This window comes from Notolabrus celidotus, chromosome 19 (genome assembly GCF_009762535.1).
Source record: "Notolabrus celidotus isolate fNotCel1 chromosome 19, fNotCel1.pri, whole genome shotgun sequence".
NCBI lineage: Eukaryota > Metazoa > Chordata > Actinopteri > Labriformes > Labridae > Notolabrus > Notolabrus celidotus.
In genome coordinates, this window is record NC_048290.1 from 395,931 (window position 1) to 408,730 (window position 12,800).

Sequence of the window (12,800 nt, forward strand, 5' to 3'; positions counted from 1 at the left end):
TTGTAGGCTGTCTTAATAAACACAAAGGTCGCTTTGACTCCCCACGTCTGCAGATTTGAAGATCTAGTGGATGATTTTTAGTTTTCATGGATAAGTGCTAGCGCTAGTTAGCATAGCCACATAGCTACATGTTGGTAGCTGTGTACCAAGACACACGTCGACATGCTGACAAATAAAACAACAAGAAACACTAAATCTGTGACCAATGGTTCAGAAAGGTCCTGCTACAGGCGCCTCTCCATCAGGATCAGATTCTGGATCAGATTCAGAGGGTTGAAGTAACGCGGGTCTGTGAGCAGCCGTGTATATTCAGCCAACATGGAAACATTAGATCAACGTGCTGGAGAGCCGAGGCCACACCCACTTCCTGAGGGGGCGTGGTCAGAGAGAAAACAGAGTATTATGAGGAGGGCTGAAGAAGAGGGTTTTTCAGGCAGACCAGAATCTGATTTCAAAGTGTTTTTTTGAGCATAAACTTTAAAGACATGTTTTGGGGACCTCTTAGACCAATATATATTGATGAAAAAAGCCTGATATGTCACCTTTAATTTCTTAACATTAAGACTCTCTTCGTTGCTATTCGTCATTTTGAACTGCAGTTTTTTGCACCTCCACATGGGCTTCATATTTAGGACTGCAGGTTGCTGCTTGCACCAAACTACACGGTTTAGTTGGGACATGAACAGTACAATAAAACGGACTACCTCTACATTTGCACATTCAATTGCACTATTAAATAACAACTCAGTCTACTCCTCACATACGCACAATATTTATATTTTTATATTTATCATTGTTGTCTTCTTTTTTTAAACATGTATTCTTATTGCTGCTTTATACGGGACCTGAGAAACAAAATTTCGTTCCATCTCATGCGACAGCTTGTGTTGGTACGACAATAAAAAACCATGAATCCTTGAAAGTTCGTGGACGTAGCTTCACTTCTGGCCTCACCGAGGACTCTTATCCTGCCACAATCCGCCCCTCTGAACTGAAATGACTTGTCCTTTAATATCTGCTCCTGAATGCACAGCTGTGCAGCATTGTTTTATCATTTCACTGATTCTTCCTGCAGTGAGGGTTTAGTGGAGGAGTCCTTGAGCTAATTGTTTGATGGTCTAACAGGGCAGTTTTCTGAAAGCATCAAAAGACGATGGAAGAATCGAACACACTTAAGGATTTCCTTCTTTTGTGTGGACTTTGATGGGAACATTTATTTAATAGCTGTGCTGAGATTTACACGTTCCAACAATTCAACTTTTATCTGACTCTCACTTATTTAAAAAGGTTTTTATTCCTCTTCTGAGAGCTCTTTATGTCTCTTTACAGCAAACAGGCGTCCCACTGAACGTGTCCATCCGTCTGCAGCTCAACCTCTACATGAAGAAAGTATCAGCCATTACGTAAGGACGCAGAGATCATGCCGACATTGCATTGTGTTCTTATGTTTTCTTTGTACATACTTTTTGGAGATTTCCTGTTTTTCAAAATGCACCACGCAGCCTCGAGGTTTGATGCCGAGCATTTTTTTGGTTCTTGCAGACAAACTGGAAAGATTTCAGATGTGGTGATGCCGATGATCTGGTTTCAGGAGGTAAGATTCGAATGTCAGCTAAATTCAATAAAGACATTTTCACTTCTTCATTCCTGACACGAGCGGTGTGTCCTTATTGTGTTTCATGCTGCTTACAGATTTAAACCACAGAGTAACATTTCATCACCGAGAGGTTTCAAAATAATCTTGTTTTTGTTTCAGAGCTGGCAGAGTCTGTGTTCATAGTCCAGCATGTGAAGTTTACTGACAGTTAAAAGGTTTAAATGTTAAACTTTGAATCACCAGACTGAGATTCTGCTGATTATTAAAGTAGCAGCAAAGGTTTTTTTAAAATATCACTGCAGCATGTTAAAACTGTGTTTGATTTCCCTCCTCAGAGCGGTTACATAGACGGCCCAATCCTCTCCACGTTCTACACCAACCTGGTGGTGCTCCCCGCCGTGATGGAGTACATGCAGTACGGATTCATCGCCCTCGGCCTCCTCACGATACTCATCGCCTCCCTGGTGCATCACAAAGCGAGGGTAAAGCTGGCCGCTCAGCATGCCGTCACGCGTGCTTGTCATTACGTCCGTGTAAACGCATGAAGCATGTAGCATGTAGCATGTAGCATGTATGTTCTCTTCCCTCACACTGACAGAGCAGGAACAAACTAGAGTCTCTAGAATATAACTGCAGATGATGTATTTCACCTGTTCGAACTTAAGTCTGATAGAGTACGGTGCATTTTTATTCTTTGAGACGTTGCACCGTAAGTTGGTGCAACAACAAATATTTAATTTAAGTTATTTTAGACAGGAGAGTCGACAAACTAGAGTCTATAGAATATAACTGCAGATATATTTCACGTGTTCAAACTTAAGTCTGATAGAGTACGGTGCATTTTTATTCATAAAGACATTGCACCGTAAGTTGGTGCAACGACAAATATTCAATTTATTTACAGGAGAGTCGACAAAATTGAGTCTATACAATTTAACTGCGGATGATATATTCATGTTCGAACTTAAGTCTGATAGAATATGGTGCATTTTTTATTCGTAATGACATTGCACCGTAAGTAGGTGCAACGTCAAATATTCAATTTATTTACAGGAGAGTTGACAAACTAGAGAATATAGAATATAACTGCAGATGATATATTTCACGTGTTCAAACTTAAGTCTGATAGAGTACGGTGCATTTTTATTCATAAAGACATTGCACCGTAAGTTGGTGCAACGACAAATATTTAATTTATTTATTTTAGACAGGAGAGTCGACAAACTTGAAACTATAGAATATAACTGTAAATTATATATTTCACCTGTTCGAATTTAAGTCTGATAGAGTGAGGTGCATTTTTATTCGTTAAGATGTTGCACCGTAAGTTGGTGCAACGTTAAATATTCAATTTAATTAATTTTAGCCGTGAGAGTTGACATACTGGAGTCTATAGAATATAACTGCAGATGATAAACTTCATGTGTTCGGACTTAAGTGTGATAAAGTACGGTGCATTTTTATTCGTAAAGATGTTGCACCGTAAGTTGGTGCAACGACAAATATTTAATTTAAGTTATTTTAGACAGGAGAGTCGACAAACTAGAGTCTATAGAATATAACTGCAGATATATTTCACATGTTCAAACTTAAGTCTGATAGAGTACGGTGCATTTTTATTCATAAAGACATTGCACCGTAAGTTGGTGCGACGACAAATATTCAATTTATTTACAGGAGAGTCGACAAAATTGAGTCTATACAATTTAACTGCGGATGATATATTCATGTTCGAACTTAAGTCTGATAGAATATGGTGCATTTTTTATTCGTAATGACATTGCACCGTAAGTAGGTGCAACGACAAATATTCAATTTATTTACAGGAGAGTTGACAAACTGGAGTCTATAGAATATAACTGCAGATGATATATTTCACGTGTTCAAACTTAAGTCTGATAGAGTAGGGTGCATTTTTATTCTTTAAGACGTTGCACCATAAGTTGGTGCAACGACAAATATTTAATTTAAGTTATTTTAGACAGGAGAGTCAACAAACTAGAGTCTATAGAATATAACTGCAGATGATGTATTTCACATGTTCAAACTTAAGTCTGATAGAGTAGGGTGCATTTTTATTCGTAAAGACGTTGCACCGTAAGTTGGTGCAACAACAAATATTCAATTTAATTTATTGTAGACGGGAGAGTCGACAAACTGGAGTCTGTAGAATTTCACTTGTTCGAACTTCAGTATGATAGAATACGGTGCGTTTTTATTCATTAAGAAGTTGCACCGAAAGTTGGTGCAATGTCAAATATTCAATTTAATTTATTTTAGCCGTGAGATTTGACATACTGGAGTCTTTAGAATATAACTACAGATGATATATTTCACGTGTTCGGAGTTAAGTCTTATAAAGTACGGTGCATTTTTATTCCTAACTTACGGTGCAACGACAAATATTCAATTTAATTTATTTTAGACAAGAGAGTCGACAAACTGGAGTCTGTAGAATTTCACGTGTTCGAATTTAAGTCTGATAGAATATGGTGCATTTTTTATTCCTAATGACATTGCACCGTAAGTTGGTGCAACGCCAAATATTCAATTTATTTATTTTAGACCGGAGAGTCGACAAAATTGAGTCTATAGCATATAACTGTTAATGATATATTTCACGTATTCGAACTTAAGTCTGATAAAGTGAGGTGCGTTTTTATTCGTACAGACGTTGCACCGTAAGTTGATGCAATGTCAAATATTCAGTTTAATACATTTTAGTCACGTGAAAGTTTGACGAAGGAAAGCCGACAGAAGACGTCACGGTGCGAGTAAAAATATTATAGATGTTTGTAGAAACGCACCGATTAGGAACTCTAACCCTGTTTTTTTCGTGTACGCAATGAGGTTTTATTTACGTCGTCCTTCCTCTTGAATTGTCACACAAACTGCATGTTGCCGATCTGTCTCAGGGGCTGTGTGATACTCCCGCACTGCCGACATCTTCTCACCCTCTTCTTTGAATCAGCGGTCAGGTGTACGAACGTTAGATTAATGCCCTGCAACGTGATGTGAATGGATGAATGTGGCGTGTCGTGTAAAAGTTCAACTCCATTCACCATTTCCAAAAGTAAGAACGCCTGGGTGGATGTCTGTCGGGTTCGCTGGTGCTCATCCTTCCTGTTCATCGTCTCAGTGATGCCAACGTGTGGAGTTTTATCTGTAAAGGTATAAACGGCGAGGATGAGGCAGCAGGTCTCGTGCTGCCCTAAAAACATTTAACACCCCCCCCCCGCCTGCCAGCCCTCTGGTTTAGAGATAGTCAGCAAACGTGTGACCTCAAATGTAGCTCAACCTCTGGACTCCAGCGTACACATTCAGCTCTACATATACGTTTATATCTCCTTATCAGATGAATATATGTGGATCAACTTTGGCACAGAAACTCAACTTGAAGATAAGATAACATCTCTGTGCTCAACAGGAAAACATCTTTATGAACGCATCATAACTTAAAGAAAAGAGAGGTGCATCTTTGCATCTTAAGCTAGGCTAACTGCTTTGTTGTTGTTGAGGGAACAGACACTAAAATGCTCCTGGCATCAAAGGGTTGAATGATCCCTCTGTAATCTGTACGCCACACATGGAGCTACAGCTAAAGAAAAGCTATCTTAGCTAACATCTTCAGAGTTCTAGTCCAGCTCAAGTTTAAGATATAAAGTCCGCTAACAGGGTTTTAACTTTCAGCGGCAGGTTTTCATTTCATAACTGAAGAGTGTGTTTTGGTGTTTGTGTTTGCAGGTGACTCGTGTAACGGTCTTGTATAGACGCCAAGGGTCACTTAGCGGGGTTTGTAAAAACCTGATTCTGAAAACATCCAAATCCAAGTCGTTTGCTAAACTTGATTTAAAGCAGCTGCTTTTGCTTTGAGACGAATGGATGCAGAGAGAGTACGTTTGATTTCTTATAAACTGGAGAGGAAACAATCCTCTTCAGAGGTTTATTTATTACGGTTTGGCCACTAGGGTCGGGTATCATTCCTATTCGTGACTCCAATGTCGTTATTTTTGCGGACTAGAAAAAACAACGAATATTTAACAAACAAAAAACTTACTCCACCTTTATTTTCATAACATTAAGGCTCTCTTTGTTGCTAGCGCTAGCTTGAGACCGCAGCACATTGAATATGAATATAAAGCTTTCCCTTAAACTCACGCTGTGTGGAAGGAAATGCTTCGTAACATCGGACGTGCTTCCTCGTCCGTACCACACGTGTTGCACATCGTGTCATTATGGTTTTTAGTGAAGCTAGCATATCTCATGATGTTGATCTCGTAAGGATCAGTAAATCTTCTCTGAGGTTTAATCCTGAGAGATTTATGTTGCTGTTAAGAACCGGGAACGCAGAACTTTCCAAGCTTTAACGAATCCACGAACATCCGAAATTTAGAGGTCAAAGTTTGAACCGCTTCATGATACCCAAACCTTCTGACCACAACATAAGAATTTATCTTTTCTAATTTATTTATTTATTTAATGCAGCTGTTATGTAGATTAAAGCTGCTGTGAGGAACTTTTGTTTTGTATTGATTCTGGCGCCCCCTTGTTGCCAAGTGAAACCTCTTATCTCTTGTCCTATACATGCAAAAGTAGTGTTTTCAACAAAAGCCTCACCCTGTTGTCTTTTAACAGTCAACTTTATCAGGCAGTGTGATTCTTTCCATGAAAACAGTCAAATAAAGTCTGTTTCTGAAGATGTCCATCATGTGGTCTGACACCGACCCCCTCAGGACGGTTTCAGGCATTAAAAATGACAACAGAGAAGGTGTCAGTGTTGCTGCTGATGGTCTTGTTTGCTATTGAAGGTCATAAAGAGGCATCAGTATTATTTTCAGTCTGTTTCTCAGCCAGTTCAAAACTCCTCACAGGGCCTTTAAATACTGTTTATTTATTTATGTAATGCATTTTAATATAATATATGTTTTAAATGTTTGGTTCTGCTGGATGATTTGTGCCTGATAAGAGAGTAAAAATCTAAAGATTTAAGATTTATTTTTCTTTTTGTTTTAATGCAGTAAAGACAGTTAAAATGATTGCTTTTAAACTTAAATTATAAATAAATATTTAAATCATTTTACCTTCTTTCTTGCTTTCTCTGATGTTGTTGTAACCTTAGTTCTGATAGTTAGACAGCACAAACATCACAACCACATCAGCTCTGATCCTGAGCTGTAAGAACTTCAGACAGCAGAGGATTCAGGTTTTAGATACTCACTGATTGATTCGCTGTTCTGATGTGTTTGCAGTTTCTTTCTGGGAAACATAGAAACAAACTTTACGATGCTCCATAAACTCTCTATTTGTGAATCCTTGATGCTGAACTCTCTTTCCTCTGATTTCTCGTTTCACTTTGCTGCATGATAACCCGTCCGAATGTCTGTGAAGGCGAACAAACCGAATGAAAGCCTTCACTTTAAACTGTATCTGATTCTGCTGATGAGACCCTGAATTAACCAATCGCATGTCCTCTAAATTAACCTCCTGGTTAACTCGATCACCGGCGACACGGCTCCCTGCATGAAGCCTTAAAAACTGCGCATCCACAATCTTAAGCAGCGTCCGCGCCGCCGCCGCTGCTGCTGCTTCCAGCCCCGTCACATCTTGAATCAAAGCAGCAGATATTTGATTTCTGTATTTCCTGATGGGCTGATGTGTTAGACGTTCTGGTCTCTTTTAGGCGTCTGAAAAACAGCAGATTAAAGACTCTCTTGACCACGAAACAAAGGAGAAATGTTTCATAAAGAACTCAGGTGGGTGCGCACACAAAGGCATACATAAACACCTTCACACTGAAGTCTGATCTTCACTGCTGTTTCTTCACGTTAAACCCGAGACATCTCAGAGACGCTTTAACTGTTAGCCTGTTAGACGAAGACGAAGACGAAGGGTCTGACTGGACACTCTACCTCCCCCTCTCCCTCACTGTAAGAAAAGACTGAAGAGAAGAGAGAGAAGTCTGTAGAGAGATGTTAGAGGACAGGAAAGGAACCCAGCTGTATGTTCTACCTCCCATTACTCCCCAATGAGAGGCAAAGAGAAGAGAAGAGAGAAGTCTGAATAAAGATGTTAAAAAGAGAACAAGGAAGGCAGAGACAGAGTTAATAACTAGGCTAGTGCTCATCCTAGCTGGAGAAGGCTGTGTGCTCTACCTTCCCCTTCTCCCCCATTTTTCTTTGGGAAGAGAGGAGAGGGAAAACTGACTAAGGAGTCTGTTGATACTTGTTTGAAAGAAAGCAGGGAAGGTAGAGCCAGGACGAAAAGGCCTGTATTGGCTGGTGCTCGCCCTGCCAGTGTTAGGCTGTATGCTCTACCTCCCCCTATCTCCCCCATTTTCAGTTAAGAAAGGAAGGAAGAGAGAGAAAGCACAGACAAAAGTATGTAGAGTCATGTTTAAAAGAGAACGGAAGGTAGAGCCAGGGCGAAAAGCCTGTTTTGGCTGATGCTCATCCCGCCAGCGTTAGGATGTATGCTCCACCTCCCCCTTTCTCCCCAATTTTCATGAGTGAAGAGAGGAGAGAAGAGAGAAATAAGCAAGGACAGAAGTCTGTAGAGACTTGTTTGAAAGAAAGCAGGGAAGGCAGAGCCAGGACAAAAGGCCTTTATTGGCTGGTGCTCGCCCTGCTAGCGTTAGGCTGTATGCTCTACCTCCCCTACCTCCCCAATTTTCATGAGTGAAGAGAGGAAAGAAGAGAGAGAAACAAAGACAAAAGTCTGTTGTGTCATGTTTAAAAGAGAACAGGGAAGGCAGAGCAAGGGCGAAAAGCCTGTTTTGGCTGATGCTCACCCGGCCAGCGTTAGGCTGTATGCTCTACCTCCCCAATTTTCATGAGTGAAGAGAAGAGAGAAGAGAGATAAACAAGGACAGAAGTCTGTTGAGACTTTGGACAAGCAGAAGAGGGAAGGCAGAGCCAGAGTGAAAAACCTGTTTTGGCTGATGCTCACCCCACCAGGTTAGGCTGTATGCTCTACCATCGCCATTTTCATGAGTTAAGGGAAGAGAGAAGAGAGATAAACAAGGATAGAAGTCTGTAGAGACTTGTTAAAAAGAGAAGAGGGAAGGCAGAACCAGGAAAAAAAGACCTGTTTTGGCTGGTGCTCACCCTGCCCGTGTTAGACCGTACACTCTACCTGCCCTTACGCCCCCAATTTTACAAGTGAAGAGAGAGGAAACCGAGAGGGGAGTCTGTAGAGTCATGCTTCTATGAAAGCTGATGAAGTTGGGACACATCCTCCAATGAAAATACATTTAAAGTTTTGTTCCCTAACAAAAGAGGATCTGTTGTTTCTGCAGGTGAAACTCTCTCACCTTAAACCAGAGTAACGGCTCTGCACAGTGTGTTGTCTTTAACAAACAGGCCTGGGGTCATAATGAGCTTGTTGGTGTTCACTAAAGACACTCACATTTTAATATTCAGTGTTTTTCCACTTTTAGTTTAATATTTTGCTCCGTCATAGACACACAAATACAACTCAGAAAAATGAATATTTGGATACAAATTTGGATGCTAAGAGCTAAACATAACAACCGAAAACATGCGTTCTGAATTTATCTTTAACTGTTAACTTTATGACCGATGATACCAGCCAGCAGGGGGAGCTCTAAGTGTTTTGGCTTCACTTTAGTGGAGCTGTCATGTCGTCTATCATGTCTTGTGAATCTTCCTCTTCAGTAAAGCTGTAGTCTCCTCGCTCGTGGTTTTTGTGCCTTGAATGAAACCTCCCCGAGTGATTCCTAACGCTCCCCTCGTTTCTTCCACAGAAAACTAAACAGGAAGGAGTCAACGATGGAAACAAGAGCACGACTGACGAAAAAGACCCTCTACTACAAGATGATACAGACTGAAACATGCATACCTGCACACACACATCACACACACACTCACACACACACAGCTGGTGTTGTGGACCCACCGATGCCCGACGTTGTTTTAGGACTTGGACTGGAACCCGGTCTCACGGTGCTCACCTCGCTCTCCTTGCTCTGCCTCTGGTGGAGCGTCGTCACATTTTACTGTACTGTAGAGTTTATGAAACCCTCACCTGAAGAATCACATATTTAAAAGGTGTTTTTGTGGAGGTTGTACGGGTCGAGACTTTATTTGTCTCTCCAGGCGGAGCCGGTGAAGACGCTCCGTCTCTTAGAACTACTTTTTTGTACAGATATGCCAAAGCACCCCCGCCGCTGCGCCGCCTGCTGTCAGGCGGGTCCGTTTGTCCGTGTTTATTTCGCTCTGCTGTGTTCGAGGATAGCCGTCTTTTCTCCGTACCTTCATCAGGATCAGTATTAGACTTTCACAAGGGAACCTGAAGAGCTGCGAAGCTCGTCTGTGACTGCCATGTGTACTGTACTGTCAAATCAAAGTGCCTTTCCTGAAGGGGGAACATTTCTCAGGATCCAGAGCCAAGCAGAGCAGACGCACTCCTCTTTGTAAACTACTGCCCTCTGTAAAGTGTGAATGTTCTGTATGAAATGGACGTGACTGAATTCTTTTCTTGTTAAATGAGGAAAACTTGGAAGTGATAAATAAATGTGCCTTTATTTGAAATGACTGTCAGACTGTGTCGTCTCTTTTTAAACTGCAGGTCTCACTTTGTTTTAAACACCAAACATGGAAGGCAGAGCCAGGGTTAATAACTAGGCTAGTGCTCATCCTTGCTGGGTGAGGCTGTGTGCTCTACCTTCCCCTTCTCCCCTGTTTTCCTTTGGGAAGAGAGGAGAGGGAAAACTGATGAAGGAGTTTGTGGAGACTTGTTTAAAAGAGAAAAGGGAAGGCAGAGCCAGGGCGAAAAGCCTGTTATGGCTGGTGCTCATCCCGCCAGCTAAGGCTGTATACTCTACCTCCCCATTTTCACGAGTTAAGAGGAGAGAAAGAAAACAGATACAAAAGCCTGTTGAGTCATGTTTAAAAGAGAACAGGGAAGGCAGAGCCCAGGCGAAAAGCCTAATTGGCTGATGCTCACCCTGCCAGCATTAGGCTATATGCTCTGCCTCCCCCTATCTAAGGTGCACGTTCACAGCTTCTGGTACGAGATGTTACTGTTGGAGCGACTGAACAAAGACAGTTTGAGATGTTTTAGTCCCAGGAAAAACAACAAACAGGATTCAGATTCATTCATGTACATCCAAAAGTGTTGATTTCAGATCTTAAAGTTCTGCCTGTATTGCTTGCAAATCCAAATATGGCCGTTTAGTTCAACTTGCAACCCTTTTTCGTGTCATTTCTCTCTCTCTCTCTCTCTCTCTCTCTCTCTCTCTCTCTCTCTCTCTCTCTCTCCTTCTGGTTTCCTGATCTATCCTCTGTCCTGGATTTACAAAATCTGTCACAAATCTAAAAAATGACCGTAAAGTTTTAAAATGAGAGATAGTCCTATTTTTGAGCCAGCCTCCAAGTGGTCGTGTTGTGAGACACTGAGACATAAGAACTTTCTTTTTTTTAAGTTATAGTTTTTGGGCATTCATTTATGGGATAGCTGAAGAGAGAGGAAATGTGGGGAGTGAAGCGAGGGGGAAGACATGCAGGAAATTGTGGAGGCTGGAATGGAGCCTGCAACCTCTGCAACGAGGACTGTAGCCTCTGTACATGGGGCGCACGCTGAGACCGCTAGGCCAACGGCGCCCTGGACATAGAAACATCTTATGGATGGTTTGTGTTGTGTTGTTTTTTTAATTGGTCTTCTTTAGCTCCACCCTCTTGTCCATATATGGTCACGTCTGGAGGAAGATGGAGACGCCAAAGTGTAAAAATCAAGACTTTAAGCAGTGAGTACTATAAAACATTGCTTTAGCCTCAGCGTCGTCATTGAGCACCATGTTGGAAATGGCGACTTACCCTACATTTGATCGGCCTAAAAACAGAAAGAGGTGGAGCTGAGGCGGATCTTTAGTCTCCTAGTGAACAGCTACAGCACACTCCTCACCTGTCTGTCAAGTCAACTCCGCCCCTAAATATGCAAATGTATGATTAACTCTTGGCCTTTTATTATTATCTTTAAAGATATGTTATGAAAAATCCCCCCCTCAAGGCTACACTACAATGATTACTTATGCCATAAAAAACAAGCATATGAATGAGACCTAATGGGGGATTCTTGTCTTTTGGAACCAGCCTCTAGTGGACACTGGAGGAACTGCAGCTTTATCCACTTCACCTTGGCTCATTTTTTCTGATCCATCATCTTTCACTAGGATTTCCAAAGAGATGCATCAGAAACCTTTTCATTCAGGCTGATTTTAAAATCAAATAAAGTTGTATTGTTCTTGGTCTTCATGTTGTTTACGGTCCGGTCATCCACTCAGTGTCTGAAATGTGTCAGGTGAGAGCAGGTTGATGTTATAACTGATTTGGATGCAGAGGAGTTTGAACTCTTTATCTTCACTGCAGCGTTTATCTGCAGAGATAAAGACTTCCACTTCCCCTGAGAGACACGCTGCAGGTTGGAAGTCAAAGTCTGGGAGAAGTCTTTCATGAAGGCCGGCTTACTTTTATATCAAAATGTTATTTTTTATCATTTGTGAAACTTGATTTGTCTTTTGTTACTTCACTGAAGTCAAACCTCAGCGTTGAAAGACTTCAGTCTGCTCCTACAGGTTCCTGAATGACTCGACTGTTTCAGCCCCCATGCCATCCTGTGAGGGGGGGAGGGATCCATAGGGGTCTTCATTCCTTACGATCCATCCCACAGAGGCTGTAAACACAGCTGAGGATCCCTCCTCTCTGTGATGAAGGTACAACAGTTCAAAACTCTCTGGATATACACATGTATATGCTCCCTCTGGTTCTTCTTCTGCATGTTCTGTTTTATTCTCCCTCTGGTTCTTCTTCTGCATGTTCTGTTTTATTCTCCCCCTGGTTCTTCTTCTGCATGTTCTGTTTTATTCTCCCCTTGGTTCTTCTTCTGCATGTTCTGTTTTATTCTCCCCCTGGTTCTTCTTCTGCATGTTCTGTTTTATTCTCCCCCTGGTTCTTCTTCTGCATGTTCTGTTTTATTCTCCCCCCTGGTTCTTCTTCTGCATGTTCTGTTTTATTCTCCCCCTGGTTCTTCTTCTGCATGTTCTGTTTTATTCTCCCCCTGGTTCTTCTTCTGCATGTTCTGTTTTATTCTCCCCCTGGTTCTTCTTCTGCATGTTCTGTTTTATTCTCCCCCTGGTTCTTCTTCTGCATGTTCTGTTTTATTCTCCCCCTGGTTCTTCTTCTGCATT

The 12,800-nt window shown here is 41.5% G+C and overlaps 1 protein-coding gene across 1 annotated transcript; it reads left to right on the plus strand.

Annotated features, from left to right (window-relative positions):
* The first annotated feature begins 1,298 nt into the window (after positions 1 to 1,298).
* Positions 1,299 to 10,150, plus strand: LOC117831495 (scavenger receptor class B member 1-like). The gene is made up of 6 exons (XM_034710213.1): positions 1,299 to 1,403; positions 1,543 to 1,594; positions 1,933 to 2,079; positions 5,342 to 5,389; positions 7,278 to 7,350; positions 9,360 to 10,150. The coding sequence occupies exons 1-6, from the start codon at positions 1,381 to 1,383 to the stop codon at positions 9,365 to 9,367; spliced, it is 351 nt and encodes a 116-aa protein (XP_034566104.1). The 5' UTR covers positions 1,299 to 1,380; the 3' UTR covers positions 9,368 to 10,150.
* The last annotated feature ends 2,650 nt before the right edge of the window (positions 10,151 to 12,800 follow it).